Source organism: Cucurbita pepo, chromosome LG07, assembly GCF_002806865.2.
Source record: "Cucurbita pepo subsp. pepo cultivar mu-cu-16 chromosome LG07, ASM280686v2, whole genome shotgun sequence".
Lineage (NCBI taxonomy): Eukaryota > Viridiplantae > Streptophyta > Magnoliopsida > Cucurbitales > Cucurbitaceae > Cucurbita > Cucurbita pepo.
In genome coordinates this window covers 2,986,409-3,004,834 of record NC_036644.1, presented here as the reverse complement: position 1 = coordinate 3,004,834, position 18,426 = coordinate 2,986,409, and the positions used below count along the sequence as shown (strand labels likewise).

The 18,426-nt window shown below is 36.1% G+C and overlaps 3 protein-coding genes and 1 non-coding gene across 4 annotated transcripts; 1 reads left to right on the top strand and 3 right to left on the bottom strand.

Moving 5' to 3' along the window:
• Nucleotides 1–978: 978 nt before the first annotated feature.
• On the top strand, nucleotides 979–4,091 carry LOC111798663 (DPH4 homolog; the record flags this gene model as incomplete). Its single annotated transcript, XM_023681950.1, is given in 2 exon segments — nucleotides 979–1,066; nucleotides 3,421–4,091. Coding segments are annotated over 2 exon segments (649 nt in total), but the record flags the coding sequence as incomplete, so codon positions are not given.
• Nucleotides 4,092–4,977: 886 nt separating this feature from the next.
• LOC111798814 (patatin-like protein 2) lies at nucleotides 4,978–14,747 on the bottom strand. The gene is made up of 10 exons (XM_023682149.1): nucleotides 14,616–14,747; nucleotides 14,345–14,526; nucleotides 14,053–14,233; nucleotides 13,807–13,971; nucleotides 12,578–12,880; nucleotides 12,330–12,502; nucleotides 11,718–11,782; nucleotides 6,770–6,872; nucleotides 6,630–6,660; nucleotides 4,978–6,014 (listed from the first exon to the last, which is right to left on the bottom strand). Exons 1-9 carry the CDS (start codon nucleotides 14,745–14,747, stop codon nucleotides 6,657–6,659), a joined length of 1,308 nt encoding a protein of 435 aa, XP_023537917.1. The 3' UTR covers nucleotides 4,978–6,014; nucleotides 6,630–6,656.
• On the bottom strand, nucleotides 7,298–9,442 carry LOC111798815 (succinate dehydrogenase subunit 5, mitochondrial-like). Its single transcript, XM_023682150.1, has 4 exons — nucleotides 9,197–9,442; nucleotides 8,211–8,515; nucleotides 7,673–7,858; nucleotides 7,298–7,539 (listed from the first exon to the last, which is right to left on the bottom strand). Exons 1-4 carry the CDS (start codon nucleotides 9,372–9,374, stop codon nucleotides 7,483–7,485), a joined length of 726 nt encoding a protein of 241 aa, XP_023537918.1. The 5' UTR covers nucleotides 9,375–9,442; the 3' UTR covers nucleotides 7,298–7,482.
• LOC111799373 lies at nucleotides 10,704–10,854 on the bottom strand. Its single transcript, XR_002815842.1, has one exon. It is a non-coding gene; the product is annotated as a U4 spliceosomal RNA (small nuclear RNA).
• Nucleotides 14,748–18,426: the final 3,679 nt, after the last annotated feature.

Here is an 18,426-nt window from a genome sequence, read left to right as displayed (position 1 = left end):
CGAGAGGCGATAGAGGTAACATGAAAAAGAAAGGCTATCTTTTTACTAATAACTTTTGGAATTGATTTATTTGAGCTCTGAGCATTACTCTCCAATGTATTTAGGGTATATTATGAGGCTCCAAATGTTTGGAAAAGCACCACCACTAATCAACGTTGATGTTTCTGATAATGGCATAAGCATTTGTTTAGGTTTAATATCGGTATAGCGACCAAAAATTTTGAGTTGAGATATTTTTTAGACCTAATCGAAGGGTGAAAAGTTGTAAATTTTATCAACTCAAATAACCATTATTATTGGTTGGAGTCCATAAAAGCATATTAGTTCGTAAAACATATATTTATTTACTTTCAATAAGGATTTGCAGTTCAAAGTCAATATATATTTTAAAAAATTATTTTTTAGAGTTGCGAAAGAATAAATAATTATAAAATTAAATAAAAATAGAAGATATTGTAAGCAATTTTTTTAATTAACAATTAATTCGAGTTGAATTGATTCATTTTTGTTGGATGAAAGTATCATGTCGGTTAATTTAGGGAATGATCATGGTTTCTCCATTTGGTTTCTCCATTGGTGTGAGGCCTTTTGGGAAGTCAAAATAGACAATATCATGTCATTGTGGAGAGTGGTCTCGAAGCCATAGTCAAACAATGACTAGTGTTGGATAAAAGTCGCATTGGTTAATTTAGAAAATGCTCAAACTCAACAATATCACGGAGAGTCTGTTCATCTAACAATTTTAACCTATAAATAATACATAAAAATTATTTAATTGAACCCATTTGAACTCAAACAGGTTCATACCTCGGTCCACATCAAATTCTTTTCCGGATATAGAATTTTATGAACCCCAAGCCCATCTTCAGCGGCCCACCTTTGAGCGGCCCATATTCAGCGGCCCATCTTCAGCGGCCCATCTTCAGCGGCCCACCTTTCGAATAAAAAAATAAAACAACCCCTCTGCCTTGTGCCTTTCATCGTCACGCCTGCTCCCCGTTCCGTCGCGCTTAGCGCCGTTGCCGCATTCCTTCTCCACCGATCTTCTACCTTTCGTCGGTCTCAGGTACTTTCTCTCCCCCCATATTTGTCTTTCAAGTTTCATTTCTTACCACTGACGAACGTCTGCAAGCTCAAACGAATCGGAAGATCGGTTCGATTCAAAATCGATTTTGCCTAATCATTAACATTCTTACAATCAAGATTATTGGTTTCGTTATTTGTTTAGCCAAAAACTATAGAAACCTAAGCTTCATGATTCTGCTAAATGATAGTTTATGCGAAGAGAGAAGATCGAGTGGAATGTCCAGCAAGTGTATGCGAGTATAAATTTTAACAATTCTGGATTTAGTGGTTTGCTTTTATGAACTGTTTAATAGAGCTACGCTACCATCCTTTAGTTTGTAAATATTGAAGTTATTGTGTATTCGAAATCGTTGACAGCCCTTTAATCTTTGAGAACAAACTATCTCTGAGAAAAAAAAACTAAAAGAAAACTTCCTAACAGTACCTTAATGGTATTTATGCGGATTTGATAACCATTTTGATTTCTTACCTTTTATGGATCATAGATTTGTCTTTCTTCGTAAAACATTTGAGTTCGAAGCTAAATTTAAAACTAAATAGTGATAGGATAACTGGCCCAAGCTTACCGCTAGCAGATATTGTCCTCTTCGGCCTTTCCCTTTCGAGCTTCCCTTCAAGGTTTTTAGAATGTGTCTGCTAGGGAGAGATTTCCACACTCTTATAAAGTCGTTCTCCTCCCCAACCGATGTAGGGTATCCCAATTGTTAAGGATATTTAGTAATAAATTATAGTTTACCATATATATTATATTTGATATTTTATTATAAGGCAAATATCTAATATTTGCCTTATTGACATGGGTATCTTTCCATTTATTGTTATTTCCATTTATTACTATTTCCATATCCTTGTAATTTATTTGATTATAAATAAGATAACTTTCACACCATTTAGGTGTGGTGGATTAATCAAACATTCACATGGTATCAGAGCCATTTTGGTTTAGCAACCCGGATCCTTTCTTTTCCATGGCTTTTGAAATCTTCTACTGTTCTTCTCCACCACCCCTGCTGGCTTTGACACCGCAGGAGCAGTCTTCATGGCTACCGCAGGCGGAGCCGATTAATTACTCTTCGGCTCCACCCTATTGACCTCCAAATCATCCTTCACCATACTCTGTACATACAACCTCACCTTTTCCAAACATAGTCTCTTTCATTCTCTTCTCAATTTTTCCTTTATCCTTCATCCTTCACAGAAACCCTAATCTTAGGATCTTCATCAGCATTTCTTTCGGAAATATACAGAATCTCGATAAGCCTATCGACCTTTTGCAGAGATTCACCTTTGGAATCTAGGCGCCGCACTGGCATCTTCGCCAACCAAGTTGCTGCCGCCCTTCTCGCCAAAATTGGCTCCTTCGCCCCAATGTGGCGACTCTTCCGGCTGCCCTTTTTGCCAAAATTGGCTCCTTTCGCCCAATGTGGCGACTCTTCCGGCTTCAACATTGTCTTTGTCCCTTGCTCTAGGTTTCCCCTTCTACTTCTTGGGGTTAGACATATTCTCACCAGAGCCAAGGTAGCATCGTCGCTAAGCGACAATCCCTGTTTATGGGTTAGACATATTCTCGTCGAAGCCAAGGCAGCATCGCCGCTGAGCGGCGATCCCTCTGCAATTTTCGATGGCCAAGAAAGTGTTTCTTTACGCCTCCTCTGAACCAGGTTGTTGACATCTTCACGAAAAGTGTTTCTCAACCTCTTTGAATTTTTCAGATTCAAGCTTCACGTTCGTTCAAATCCGACGTTCAGCTTGCGGTGGGGTGTTAAGGATATTTAGTAATAAATTATAGTTTACCATATATATTATATTTGATATTTTATTATAAGGCAAATATCTAATATTTGCCTTATTGACATGGGTATCTTTCCATTTATTGTTATTTCCATTTATTACTATTTCCATATCCTTGTAATTTATTTGATTATAAATAAGATAACTTTCACACCATTTAGGTGTGGTGGATTAATCAAACATTCACACCAATCCACCACCCATTCGGGACCCAACATCTTTCAGGCACTCATTCCCTTCTCCAATCGATGTGGGACTTCCCAATCCACCCCCCTTCGAGGCCCAGCATCCTTCCTAGCACACCACCTCGTGTCCATCTCCCAAACTAGTGTCTGGCTCTGATACCATTTGTAACAGCCCAAACCCACCACTAGCAGATATTGTCTCTTTAAGCTTTCCCTTTCGGGCTTTCCTTCAAGGTTCTTCGGACGCGTCTGATAGGGAGAGGTTTCCTTCGATTTTAGGAATTTGATATTATATATTCCATGAAGTTTGTTGTCATTATGCTTATAATTTCCATTGCACATATCTGAAGGTGTTCAGAAATTGAAGCCATTGCAAATGAGTTCAAGCAATGGCTCCATTGGTGAAACTTATTATGATGTACTGTCTTTGAGAGAAGATGCTAGCCATGACGAAATTCGAGCTAGCTACCGGTCTGCCCTCCTTAATTTCCACCCTGATAAGTTACAAGCTATGTGCCAGAAATCTCATCCAGACGACGTTGTGGGAGAACGATACTTCAAAGTGCAGAAGGCTTGGGAAGTCCTCGGCAGCTCGATGTCTCGTGCAGCTTATGACAGAGAGCTCCAAGCTGCCAAAGGGGATGCAATGGGTGCAGAGAGCATAGGCTTAGAGGATATGGCTGTGGAAGATAAAGGTGAGATTGTAGAACTCTTTTATCAGTGTCGCTGTGGTGATTACTTCTTTATTGATTCTGGGGAGTTGGAGGAAATGGGATATCCAATGTTGAGGATTGGGAGTAAGGTTTCCTTAAGGACGTTCGATGCGTTGCCTGCATCTATTGTTTTGCCGTGTGGTTCGTGTTCTTTGAAGGTTCGTTTGTTAATCGATTCGGATTCGTGTGCTTCAATTGATTGTTGAGTTTGAATGATTGAAATCATATTGCTTTGTTTTAAGCTCCATGGGATTTCTTTCTTGAATGATTGTGATGTTTGAGAGAGAGTTTATGAATATTTAGTGCTCTTGGTGGAGTTTGCATGGGTTTTCATAAGTGGAACTTTGTTGAGTGAAGTCGAACATCACATGTTGGACTCGTTCTGGATATAGCCCTATTTAGATTAGTTCACGCTCGCCCATTGATGAAAAAATTTCTACACAATTATCTTGCAACGCTCGCCCATGCCATGACACATACATGTGCCACGATGGAGAGCCACCCCATGTCTCCCCTTATATACATTCATATTTGTTCTGAAACTCATACGCATCAAAATGGCAATGAGTCACGAGCCAATGTAAAGCGTCTATCTGATGTCTTATTGTACTAAATTTTGCATTGTCAAGACTATTCTTCTTGGTGTTTTAGATGATGCATCATCCTCTTCTCGGTTGTACATTATACTTTTCTCTCCACTTACACTAGTCACTCATTTTCAATAAGCACCCTTGTATACCTTTAAATGGTATACAATTAGACAAACTTCGAAATTAAGGGTTCGGGTTCGTATCATAGTTTTCAGTATCATGTGGTCGCATTGTTCTATCCCATACAAAATTCTTGCATAATTATCGTCTTATAATGATCATTGCCAACAGAAGACCTTTCATAGCTTTTTGGGCAGAGGTTTTTTCAAACTTTAGCCCTTATGTTATTACTGTGACACCTCACCTTTTATACTTTAAAAAAAATTATTTACAAATTTGATCAGACTAAAGTTTATATTTCCAAATCGAAAATTCTAAATGGACTATTTATGAGAGTTGTATCGAATTATAGACTTTTGGCGAGATTTTATCAAACCTTCTAATTGTTATAATCACAGAGACTCAGTTCTAATTTTCTCTGAACTTTATAGTGATAATTGCAATTTAACCAAAAAGAATTAATAAGATAATAGAAGACCACGGTTAACAAACTTAATAAAAACGACAATAAACTTAATAAAAACGACAATACAAGCATATAGCAACAAACTAGAATGGACAAGTCATCATTTTTCTAAAAATTCTAACACAATTAACCGAAGCAAAGGTTATTCTTTTGTAACAACTAAAAGTGAAAAGAAAAGTAATTTTTTAAGTCAAGAATTACCTAATAATATTATTCTCAACTTACTTTAAGATAAGGTGTCTCCATCTCCATCACATCTTGTAGGAATAAATTTTGAGCAATATCATCTTGGACTTTAAGCATAGCCGTATGAAGATGCTTTGCCTCACGTAACAAGCATGATGGAGAACAACTCCAAATTCGCCATCAATAAACATATAGCTGCTCCAACAGAGCATCCAATATGCACTTCCTAGTCACGAGTCTTGGGAGAGCCTGGTTATAATTGCGTACAGTTCAAACGAACAGCCTAACGAGACGAGTCTCATTTAATGCGCACCACCCACCACCACCATGTCCTATCCCGTCACTTTTCTAGAATTTAATATCTTACGAGTTCCCTTACAACAAATATAGCATTTTCGAGTTTCCTTATGACAAATATAGCAAAGTATGATGGATTGTCTCGTAACAACAACCGAGATGCATGCAAACTATTTCAGACCCTTACTGAGTTATAGATTTGCTGTTCTAGATTTTCCAAAAGCCAGTTTTGATATCAATTTCTAAGTTCTCTTTGAATCGATACTTTGGTTCAACATCAAGTTTGATTAAAAGAAAAAGAAAATCAAGCCACTTTATCTACTTATACCCAGTAGTACTGAATAAGAACAGTTAAAAACCGATCAACTCATTTAAAAGGAGAAAACTTTATACGTAAACAGCATACCAGATTGAGACCCGACTTTTAAAGATCGGTTGATTTGATTTCGTACTCTTCTCTCCCATGAGCTCGAACAGTGGAACTGGCCGATCTCGACAAAGTTGTCAAAAGTAGGAGATATTGGTTGGTTAAATGTCTGAAATCACCGAAATCTTGAGCATTAAGTGAGAGTCCAAATGCCTTGAAAAGTAGGTGTTAGATTAGCATATAGCATGGCCAATTAATATTCAAAGTAATGTAAAGAGAATGCAGTGTGAGCTTTCAGCTAGAATCTCTAGTGCAGTTCAACATCATTAGTTGGAGTGTCATGTGTTCCTACTTACTTTATCTTTACACCTAAGGATTAGAAAGCGTTATTTTCAATAAGCTGAGAAGGCACTGTAAGAAATGGAGCCATTTTGATCCCTAAAGTGGAGCGGCAGTAAGGTGCAATTACTTCTCTATATATGTCACTGGCTCGTAAAGGAACTAACAAATCCAGCCTCTCAAATATGGGGGTCTTTTATCAAGAAGACCCACCAAATCCTTCTAAGAAATCCTTTCTAGCAGCTGCTTTGAAGGATGCATTTTGCAACTGCCATACTTTTAGCAGACAGCTACCGAATTCAAACGCAGAGGACAAATATCCTACGAGTGACTTCGACGATGAAGAGGAAGTACTCACCAGTTAATTCTTTTGTTTTCTCTTTCATCTTATATGAAATCTGTTTCTCTTAAGTTTTTTTATCTTCTTCTCAGGAAATTGTATCAGAAATCAGAAGTCGAGCAATGGAAAAGTTGAGACGAAAGACTAACCTGTCGGACAGCTTTTCCTGGATTTTCTCACCTGCAACCAAAGAATTGTATATAACATCAATGGAGATTGAGAAAATGGGTAAGTCTAGAAATGAAGATAATACAGGAGATGAGTTCTACTCAGTTCAGAGTTTTCTCACATGTTGTTCAAGTGCTGCAACCAAGGAAGCATTCTTTTCTGTGGAGGCCAACTTTTCCCGAGGTTCGAGCTTAAATGGTCTTGATTTTGTAGACGAAGATCTCAAGAGGCACACTGCCTTGCAGGAACTTTGTCATTGTGAAGGATGGCCGTTCGGTCTTTGCAGGAAGGCACTGTTCCTTCCTCCTCTGCCCAAGTCGCCATCTGAATCTTGGTCATGGAGTAAATGGAATAAAGGCACCAAAGTTGTAAAGACATATTGATGTCCAAATCCTGTGCTAAGTTTCATTTTTGTAGAGGCAATGTTGGGAGTGAAGAGTCCAACAGACCACCTCCAAGCTAGTGGTCTGATTATATCCAATTTTCACCTCTTCTTTACTTCACAAACATATGCTTTAACACTTAAGCTATTAATAACAATCACGCAGTTACTGTAGCAATAATCGGAGTTAAGGTCGACTCCTCCACAGATCACACAGAACGATATAAAACTCAGAAATGCAAAAATTTAGAAACTGACGATATAAACTTGTAGAAGAAACCGAATAATTGGTAAACAAATGAGGATGTTAAATTCTGTTTACTCATTCCTCAAGGTGAGATCTTATTCAATTGCCATTAACTCCACGGTTAATTGGTTTTGAGAGAAGATGCACAATAAAACATTGAAGAACATACACTCAAACTAACGGAAGCTTGCAATTACAGCCAAATTTATGCTCTTTGCTCGACATATGACCCTGATAGACCAGAGGTTCCCAGCACAGAAACCTGTCATAAAACAAAAAAGAAGACATGGTAAACACAACCAAATGATCAATTTCATTTATTAAAAGAACAAAAGCGTGCAACGATGTAATGAAATTTATGCTCTTTGCCAGATTACACATCGGAATTTGTGTACCTTTCCCCACTCAGATCCAAGGCCACTGCATCTCATTTTCAAGTGAATCATCTTTGTTCCCAACTCTGTTTCCACTTTCTTTTTCAGATAGTTTTCCTCGGGACCAAATGCATCCAAGTAGGCAGTATAGCGATCATGAACCGTCTGTAGTGCATTCTTAAGCTCATCGGACAAAGGCTTAACATCCTGCAGATGGACTCAGAAGTTTTTACTCGATAAAAAATGGGAGAAGAAAATAACTTAGACCTCATTCAATAACCATTTCGTCTTTAGTTTCTGTTTTTTAAATTTATGTTTGTTTCCTCCCAAATTCTTTCTTATAGTTCTCACAATTTTAAAATAAACAATTTAATTTTGAATCAAATTCCAAAATACTTTTTAAAAACTACCTTTTTAAGTTTTCAAAACTAAGATTTTTTGAAAATAGATAACAAAACAAAAAAACTCGTAGGTGGAAGTAGTGTCTATAAGTTTGATTTTCAAGAACTAAATGGTTTCAAATGGGGTTTTAATTTGATAATTCTATAGTTTCCAATACCTCGCCGCTAAGACCAATGCTATCATCAATTTTCATTTTCAAGCTGGTAAGTATACCACCAAACTCCTCGGCTGCTTCAGCTGCTCGGAAAACATTTTCCACAATTTCCTTTCCGGCCTCGTCGTTGGTGCTTCCAGATAATGCTGCCTTCACATCATAGACAACAGGCTCAGGAAGGTCATCCCAACTTGCGGCCATCAAATCCTTGAAAGCATTCCGAAGCTTGGAATCTTCAATTGTAGGCATATGAGCTACATCAACACTAAAAAATCTAGCGTGCCCTGCGCCAGATAGATAGCCACAATCTGCAGAAATTTACCAGATGAAACATGAATATGATATCTTATCACACATTATAATACTGAAAAAAGAATTGAAGAGTCTATGTAGATTGTTCAGTCACTCTAGATAATCGTGGCAGGTTGGGGCAGTAAAATTTGTACAATGCACAATTGCTGCACAGAACATGTTGAAATTTTTACCTTCTCCCATGGATCTTATCTTTTACGAATTAATCAAACTATATGTTTGCTATCAGGAATGATATTCAGTTTTGGAAAGGCAAATGACTTCTAAAACTCCACTTGATATTCCTTTCTCTCCAATACGAGATTGATTTTCTTGCAATTCTTACAAAGGCATTGCTTAATTTTATATTTCACAACAAAATTATCTACAAATTGCAGACTGTGAAGGCTTCTCGCACAGTCGACTTCATGATAAATATTAATACAGCAAAGAATATAGCTATTTACTGTACAAATACAGCAAACAAAACTTTGAATTGAAAGAAATACATCTGCATGTACACTCGATGAAGGAAGAACTATCCACAAGTACATCAACAATCCTTAAATAAGTTAACTAAAGAATAGTGAATAACTTGGTCAGAAACCCCACACTTCCGTGCAAAATCAATCTAGAGACATTTGAATCTATAAAAAAACAAAAAAAAAATTACAATTACAACAAATTAAAAGGAGTACCATAAGAAACTCTCTGAGGAGAATCTGAGAAAGAAGAACGAGGCGACGATAGATTGGAGAAATTCCTAGCGGCCTGGTAGTGACTTTGCAGTAAACTCCGGTGTCGGACGCCGGCGATGCTGTAAGATCCGGCGCGGACAGAACGCAATAGTGATCTGAGAACAACCATTTTCTCCATCGCTTTCGCTTTTTCCTCGGACTGCAAAATTGAAAGCCAACTTCGGAGGGTGGAGGGTGATGGAATGAATCGAAATGATGGGGGAAGAAAAAAACAAGAAGGGTAAATATGTAATTACACACTATACATTGACACCTGTCACTCTCACCTTCTACTTCATTTGTTTTTATTGTTGGGCCATTAGGCCCATGGCCCAATCATCACATTTTGGATAAGTTTTTTTTAATTCATTTATAGAATGTGATATATTCTTTAATTTTAATTTTTAATTAATATCCTAAATAAATAATAGATAAAATGGATTGAACAACATGGTATTGGTGTATACTACCCCGCCCCCGGTAAAGAACCGCTATTATAAGAGAATGAATTAAGATATTATATCATCCTCCTATCTTCGACAAAAAGAACTGTTTTCTTAAATGAAAGAAGAAGGTTAGACCTTTGCTACGGATGATCTAAGTCCATCCTTTTCTGACTTTAAAAAGAACAAAAGTAGACAGGAGAAGGTCGGATGATATAAGAAAAATCACCCGTGAAGCATGGAAGGGCGTTGAGCGGGAGCAAGCCTTTAGCTACTAGCTGTACCAACCTTTTCCTCCTTTCTCCCATAAAGCTTCTCTTCACCCAGTCCCATATCCAATTAGTAGGGATCGAGATGGGGAGACTCAAAATAAGACAAATGCGCATTTCCTCTCTGAATCGAAGGTATCAGATTGAAGTAACATCAGTCATGTATTCTAATTTCAGGGCATTAGTGCCAATTAGCAGCCGCTTTTTTTGGAAGGCGAGGTACTCATGTGTGATCGCAGATTCCACTGTAGGTGACAAAAAAGGGAGCTTGGTTGAAGTGGAAAATCTTCCGGTCTAGTGAGCGTATATGCCTCCTTCGCCTCCGACTTCTAGCCTTCTTAACTTCGCTACCCCTGCCATGTGGGGGCAGCAATTTCGGAGGAACTTTGTGCTAGAATCTCATTTTGTTGGGCCAAAGGCTACCCTAATTTCCGTCGATTGTTCTTCCACTGTAGCTAGCTCCCAAGTAGTAGACTAATGCGCATGTAGTCGTAGTAGTCTACTCCTACTGCGCAACCCACAATTCAACCTCTCCTCTCTCTTAAGGTCTTTTTTTTTTAAATATGGTAAAAGAAAAATAACTAAAAAAAATTGGTCTAAGACTTATTTTTAAGGTTAGAGACAATGTAAGGTGTAGGGAATTGAATATTAAAAATAATTCAGTAAAATAATATAATTTACTTATATTTTATCAAATGTTTAAATTCAAATAATATAAATTGCATTTTAATGAAATTTTTGAACTGAGAATTGTAGGGCTTTACCCCGAAGGGAGCCCTTCCAGAAATTCTCGAAGGCCTGAGCCAAACCCAGGCCTAAGAGGGGGTTTGGAAATAGTTTTCAACCAGCAATTGACGCGCCTCGGTTAGAACCTCACTAGCTGCGTCATTGCCCCAAGCGCAAAGATGGTTATTGCCCAACACTTCGCTTCCCTTTTATAGCCCGATTGCAGAGTTGCACTTCCACGTTTTCCGATGTGGGATTCAGAAATACCAAGCCCAACCCCCAATAGATTTGTCAGATTAACCAATTCCATAATTTAATTCAAAAGGTTTTAAACAATTCGATAATTTAATTATTTTGTTTTTGAAAATATATTTAATTCCTTCACAACCTTTTAATAAAATTAATTTTGTGATAATAAAATTAATTTTGTGAATGTCTTTCTCAAGAATATCTTGGTATCAATAATTGATACAGTTAAAATTGAGTGGTAAATAATTTTTTACTGTAGGTTGAGTTAATTTATGTCTTCCATTTTAACGAAAAATGCCTATAATTTAACTTTTTTTTATATATTAAGAAATGAATAAGAGTGGTGTTGAAAAGATCTTTTGGACCAACCGAAATTTTGAACTAGTTAAGTTGATGGTCCAAACAACTCGAATAGAGTTCACACCACCCAATTCCTTGACTTTAAATTATTTAAAAAACTCATACTTATCCACCATAAATATTATATTAATAACTAAAATCTCCGTTAAACATTCACAAGTCATACTGCATCGGTTGACCCAAAAAAAAAAAGTAACTCCCAAATCGACCCAAAATTTTATTTTAAAAAATTCAACTTAATCTAAACGAAAAATAAATAAATCTTAAAGAAACACAAATAGAATAATAATCTGATTAATCAAATAATACAGTCAATATTTGTATAGTCGGATCAAACGAAATAATGTTAATAATAAAAATGAGTTATTTATTTATTTGTAAATAAATATAATTTTCATAATATTAAATCTTCTTATTCGACGCTTGCAGGTGGTGCAGCCTTTCCATGAGGTGACCTCGCATGGCGTAGCCACCTTTCTCGGGACAACATTTTTGCAAACCTGCATCATTAAATTTTAAAACCTTTTTTTATTTTATACTCAATAAATAAATAAATAAAATTTTAATTTTAATTACTTAAATAAATTTCAAAAAATATTGCATTTTTATTTCTAAATTTTATTCCTAAATTTTGAATTTAGTTTTCATTATATATTTTAACATTTTACACCTTAGACCTTCAATTTTTACTAATTTTTCGTTTTTTTTTTTTTCATTTCTGTTAATTATTTAATTTAAATATTTAGTTTCACTAAAAATTTATTTAAAAAATTAGACCATCCTAAACCCTAAACCCTAAATCGAGGACGAAAAAGATGTAATAATTTAAAATTTAGGGTCTAAATAGACATTAAATTCAAAACCGAGCAAAAATGTAACGTTTTGAAACAAATACCAAATGAAATCTAAACTCGAATTTGAAGTATCTATAAAAACGACGGTGGATGTAATTTTTTTACCTTGTAAGAGCTTGTTCATNAGACCAAATGAAATCTAAACTCGAATTTGAAGTATCTATAAAAAGGACGGTGGATGTAATTTTTTTACCTTGTAAGAGCTTGTTCATTAGTTTCAGCATCAGTAGCTTCAAAGACACCGGTTTCCAAATTGACTCTAGACACGGGTTTCTTCAACAAATTTTCACCGACCTCAACAAGATCATCCAAGTTCTTCTTCGTGGCTATGTCCACCGACGATACCACGCTGCTCAACGTATCGTCCTGTAATCACGATGGTTCACTCAAACATGACAATCCATCGAGATATCAAAACAAGAACAAGAACAAGAATAGAACCTGGATTCTAAGATAGTTGTTTTCGCATTGAAGGGCTTTGAACACGACCGAGAGATGAAAATCGACCATATCAGAGCTTGCATGAGAAAACACGTCGATGATCGGCGTTGACCCGCTAGCAGTCAGCCATTGCAACAGCCCCCATTTGGCTGCTTTCTCTGCTGTGTACTTCATTTCATCTTTTGGACAGCCAGTTCCCAATGATATTACCACAAATCTTGAGTAATCGGTTGGTTTTATAGCGAAGAAATCAGGATTTCCTTTCAATGCCTCCTTTGTCACCTCACCCATAGCCAACAATGTCTGCATGTTTTTGAATTAGATAACAAGAATTCATCGTATATGTTTGAATTTATGGAAGTTTGGTTGTATTTTTCAATTTTAAAGTATTATTTCTAAAATTTTAAGCTACAATTAGTTAGTAGTCATTATGGTATTGATCTCACTCGCACTCGTTCCTTTCTCCAATCGATGTGGGACTTCCCCGCCTAATCCACCCCCCTTCGGGGCCAGCATCTTCACTGGCACTCGTTCTTTTCTCCAATCGATGTGGGACCCGCCTAATCCACCCCTTTTGGGGTCCAGCGTCCTTATTGACACACTGTCTCATATCTACCCACTTTGGGGAACAACCTTCTCGCTGGAACATAGTCCGGTGTCTGACTCTGATACCATTTGTAACGACCCAGATCCACCGCTAGCAAATATTGTCCTTTTTAGACTTTTCCCTTCGAGCTTCCCCTTAAGGCTTTTAAAACGCGTCTGCTGGAGGGAAAGGTTTCCACACCCTTATAAATGATGGTTTGTTCTCCTCCCCAACCAATGTGGGACATCACACCTAACACCGAGATATTGTCCTCGTTGTTTCGAAGCTACCCTAAAACACGAACAAGCCACTAATGGTACCCCGATGTAAAACAAACAAAAAATTCCTACTTTTAGTACGAAAGTTGCTTAATATGTTTCTTAAGCTTCCTTTTATATTTCTTGTGTTTAGATTTGCATGCTAGAATCATTCGAGTAAATTTGATCAAGTTATCCTATGGAGTGATGCAAATCCCGAGTATAAATGTAAGATTTCTGTACCTTTGATCTTAATCATCAAGGTAATCCATTCCAAAAAATTTCATTGGGTTGATTTTTATCGTTTTGTAGTTGGATAATTTAGATTTAAACGTTTTGTTCTTCAACAATTCTCGAGAGTTTCATATCAATAAATCTATACATACCGGATTATTCGCAGCAACACCGCCATCGACGAGGTTAAATTCCCGATCATTACCATTGGCGATGTCTCGAGTTTTGAAATGATGAGCAGGAAGATAAGTAGGTGCAGCTGAAGTTGAAATGCATATGTCGGCGACAGCCGCATTCAAACAAGGTTTGTTCTTGAGCTGAAAATGTAATTAAAAATTAATAATAATAACATTATGTTTGAGCTCTGTAAAAAGAACAGTACAAAGAATGAAAGAAACCTCGTAGCTGGAGAAGATGGTCGGTTGAAGGAGCTTGATGTCGAACGTGGGGATAACAACGTTGGTTAATGTTTGCTGCAATTTTGTGTCTCCTAGCTTTTCCTTGAGGAGCTTGTGGAGATACTTCCCGTTGTATTTTGGACCCGATAGAGCCTTGATCATCTTTGTCACTCTCGACCTACTTTAAAAGTTTCAATAATATTTTTAAATTAAAAAATAACGTATTACGGGTTACCTCTTGAACGAACGATGAGGGTATTTTGGGAATAAAACTATTTTTGAGACAGAATACCGTTTTTGGGGGAAGATCTTAGGACAGTGATCGAGGTAGAATTCTTTGATATCTTTAGCTGAAAACAAGGGACGATTGTTTTCATTTGGTGTAGTTAACATGGCGGTCACCAATCCACCCGTACTTGTCCCAGCAATCACATCGAAATAGTCTGCAATTCTTGCATCCTCACCGTCCAGTTTCTACATATTTAAAAAACCAAATGATTATCGAACATGACCTAATAAATAGAACAAGCGAGTGAATAATGAGCATATCAATGTATCGGTACCTGGAGTTCAGACTCCAGAAAATTTAAGATGACTCCCGGGATAAGCCCTCGAATTCCACCGCCATCAATACTCAACACGGTAATAAGGTTCCCGAAAGTCGGGGGTTGCAAGGAAACGTTGGTGGGATCCATGAATGAATATTGAAAAGATGAAGGACTTGGATACAAATATGCATAATGTTTTTGGAGTATTATGTTGAGGTATTTATAGAAATCTTTGAAACAAGTTAAAAAGTCAATGAAAATAATCACTTTTTTCTTTTCTTTTAAATATTTAATTTTACGTTTAATAAATTATGACGTCAAAAATTTAATATAAGAATAATTTATTAAAAGTTTGATATCTATGTGATTTTTATTTTCAATTTTTAAAAATTTTAAAAATTCAAAATTATATATAAAAGTATTTTTATAACATATAAAGAATTTTCAACCCAAAGATAAAGTCTTAAAAATTTAGAAATAATTTAATGATTTAATTTTCGTAGAGGAAACAAATTCCAGCTGTCATTACTTGAATATTGCATGGCCACGTAATATTTTTCAAGTATCTTAGTTGTGTAAATCCTCATTTAATAGACTGGAAAATGATATTTGTAAATAAATAAATAAATAAATAAATTTTATGGGCCAAGTTGGTTATTTAGAAAATTAAATTTTAGTTATTAATATTTTAATTAAACCTTGTGGATGGCCAAAAACTTTGGTCCAATTATTTAAATATTCAAATCAATAAAATAAAATATTGAATTTGAGATACAATTATATTATTTCTTTTAAATTTCTACGATTATATTTATTGAATTAAATAAAACTATGATAATCTTTTGGGTTGTTTAGTAAATTGCCATTTTCATACGTTAAAGAATAAAATCGAGAAACTGTCCTAAGTTCACCGCCAGTGAATATTATCCTCTTTGGGTTTTCCCTTACAGACTTTTCCTCAAGCTTTTAAAATGTGTCTACTAGGGAGAGGTTTCCACACCCTTATAAAGGGTGTTTCTTTCTCCTCACCAATCGATGTGGGATATTACAATCCACCCCTCTTCAGGGCCTAGCGTCTTCATTGACACTCGTTTCTTTCTCCAATCAATGTGGGACCACCACAAAATCCACCCCCATTCGGGGCCAGCGTCTTTGTTGGCACAGTTCTCCTCCCCAATCGATGTGGGATATTACAATCCACCCCTCTTCAGGGCCCAATGTCCTCACTGACACTCGTTTCTTTCTCCGATCAATGTGGGACCCCCACAAAATTCACCCCCTTCGGTGTCCAGCATCCTTGCTGGCACACCGTCTCGTCTACCCCCCTTCGGGGAACAACCTCCTCGTTGGCACATTGCTCCATATCTGGCTCTGATACCATTGTTAATGGCTCAAGCCCACCACTAGCAGATATTGTCTTCTTTAGGCTTTCCCTTTCGGGCTTCCCCTCAAGGTTTTTAAAACGTGTCTAGAGAAAAGTTTTCATACCCATAATGGGTGTTTTGTTCTCCTCCCCAACCGATGTGGGATATCACATTTTGTCTTCTTCAATTAATACAAATTTGGTCGATATCGATAATTCAAAGTTTTTTTTTTTCTTTTTGATTCAGTTAACGCGTGGAAAATTTGAATCTTTACATTTTGGTCGTCTTACAAAAAAAAAAAAAAAAATCTTTTATTAAACTAATAGCTTCCCATCTCAATAAAACAGTAATAAAATAATAATAAATAAATAATAGCTTAACAAAAAGCCGTCAGCTACTAACGTCATGAACAAAAACGAGCAGCCTTGACATGTTCTCTGTTTATTGTTTTGGTCAACCCTTATCCAATTCTGTTAATTGACCGTCAAACATTTTACAACATCACTCATTTTAACCATAAATATAGGAGATTTTATTTATTAATTTTTATTCAAAAACGTCCATCCATACACATATCATCTTTTACTGGTATACGTTCACACAAATCCCTAATAACAAACATCGATGTCTAACTCAAACCATTCTAAAGTTTGAAGTGTTTATTTTGATCGTTACCGAATCAAAAGGAGCATGTCTAAATAATTGGTTCTTTTTTGTCTCAGTTATTTACAACCTCGATATTAACTTAAGCGTCAGTGTGTAGGTGGCTTAGTATCACAATCACACTCTTTTAGCAACAATATTGTTTGGCACTTGTTCTAACTCAGTGAACAAGTAAATCACGATCCAAGTGAAAGGGTAACACATTGTTTCTTATTTACAAGCAGGTAGTGTGGAGTGGTCGAGAGGATCGACGAACCTGAAAGAGCGAGCTAGAATGTAAGGAAACGACAGGAACTTTGCTCGACCTAGTCTTTAACTTTGAGTCACATTTTGAGACAAAATGTATTTATAAAACATGAGCGAGGAAATGAGTTGAAAATAGTTTGAAAGAAAGCACTGTAAATGTCAATTGCATTGAAAATCGATAGGCAAGAGAGCTTACAACCTTGGTCAACTGAGGATTGATAACTACTTAATCCCTATAATACATTCTGAAACATTTCATATTTGACAAGAGTAATATATGAATTTACCAAAGTGTCATACGCACATAACTTATAATAATAAAATAATACAACATGAAATGAGAAAAAATGGTATTTTCACATTAGCTGCAACAACAAATAATTGACTCAATATAAAGGAAATATATAATTCAAACTCTTATAGTTTAAACAACATAAAAGGGAAGCTTGTAAGTTAATACAATAAAGAATAATAAATAAAGGATAAATTAATTAAATGACATCATTTATTTATTTATTTATTTATTTAAATAGTCAATTGAGTTCCTTTGAAATTGGCAGCTTTTCCATGAGAAGACCAGGCAAGGGAGAGCCGCCTTTCATACCGACAGCCGTTTAGGAAAGCTACAACGAGAGAGACAAGTACGACATGTCGTTTATTTCAAAAGGCAACCTTGTAGCTAGACAAGATGTCGAACGTTGGAACTACAACGTTGGTGAGTGTTTGGTTTAGCCTTGTATTTTGCCTTCTAATTTTTCATTATTACAATTTTTTTTTAATTATTATTTAGAGTTATTATTGCAGGACTGTGACTCGAGTTTTTTTCGCACGTGTGCGAAAAATTGAACTAGGGTTTCTGTTTTAAGCTCTTTCTCTTCGAAATCCAAGTTTCAGCGTTGTTTCCAACGAAAATATTGAAGGTAGCTTTTTAGAACCGTCTTAGAAAGCAAGCAAAACCCATCGATGAGCGAAACCATCGAATTAGAGCATTCCTCACAACAATGTCAAAAAAGTACTGACCGCTATCATAACTTTTCTCCTCCTTTCCTTCTCAATCTATGTTCTTTTTTTCCTATTTGGAGACCACGATTGTCCTTACTATCAGGGATGTTCATTTAACCTATTGAGACCTGCCTCGAATAAGACAGGGAAGCTAGGTTTAAATGGTGAATGAGAAGAGAATTTTTCTTATTAACTAAATGAGACGAGTACGAGGATTATATGTTGAGTCAGTTTTAGATTATTTCAATAAAGGCCTATTCTCCTGACTTGGAACAGGTCAATTTCTGTTAGCTATTTTCTTGTTATTAGTGAAGCTAGTTGAATAGTGTCCTATATTTCCATTTTGTCAGTAGTTTTATGTATTTCCTGTAAAAGGCATTGGAACCTATGAATAAAGGTGCAGACTGAAACTGCTAAAGATATTTAGTAATAAATTATAGTTTACCATATATATCATATTTGATATTTTATTAGAAGACAAATATCTTTTTCCCTTTGTTACTATTTCCATATCCTTCTAATTTATTTGATCGTAAATAAGATAACTTTCA

Coding starts and splice junctions, on each gene's coding strand:
- LOC111798814 (XM_023682149.1), bottom strand. CDS start 14,747: ATGGATCCCACCAACGTTTCCTTGCAACCCCCGACTTTCGGGAACCTT. Junction 13,972..14,052: donor CCATCTTCTCCAGCTACGAG/GTTTCTTTCATT, acceptor TTACATTTTCAG/CTCAAGAACAAACCTTGTTT. Junction 12,881..13,806: donor GTGTTGCTGCGAATAATCCG/GTATGTATAGAT, acceptor AAAAACATGCAG/ACATTGTTGGCTATGGGTGA.
- LOC111798815 (XM_023682150.1), bottom strand. CDS start 9,374: ATGGAGAAAATGGTTGTTCTCAGATCACTATTGCGTTCTGTCCGCGCC. Junction 7,859..8,210: donor GCATTGGTCTTAGCGGCGAG/GTATTGGAAACT, acceptor GTCCATCTGCAG/GATGTTAAGCCTTTGTCCGA. Junction 7,540..7,672: donor TTGGATCTGAGTGGGGAAAG/GTACACAAATTC, acceptor GTTTTATGACAG/GTTTCTGTGCTGGGAACCTC.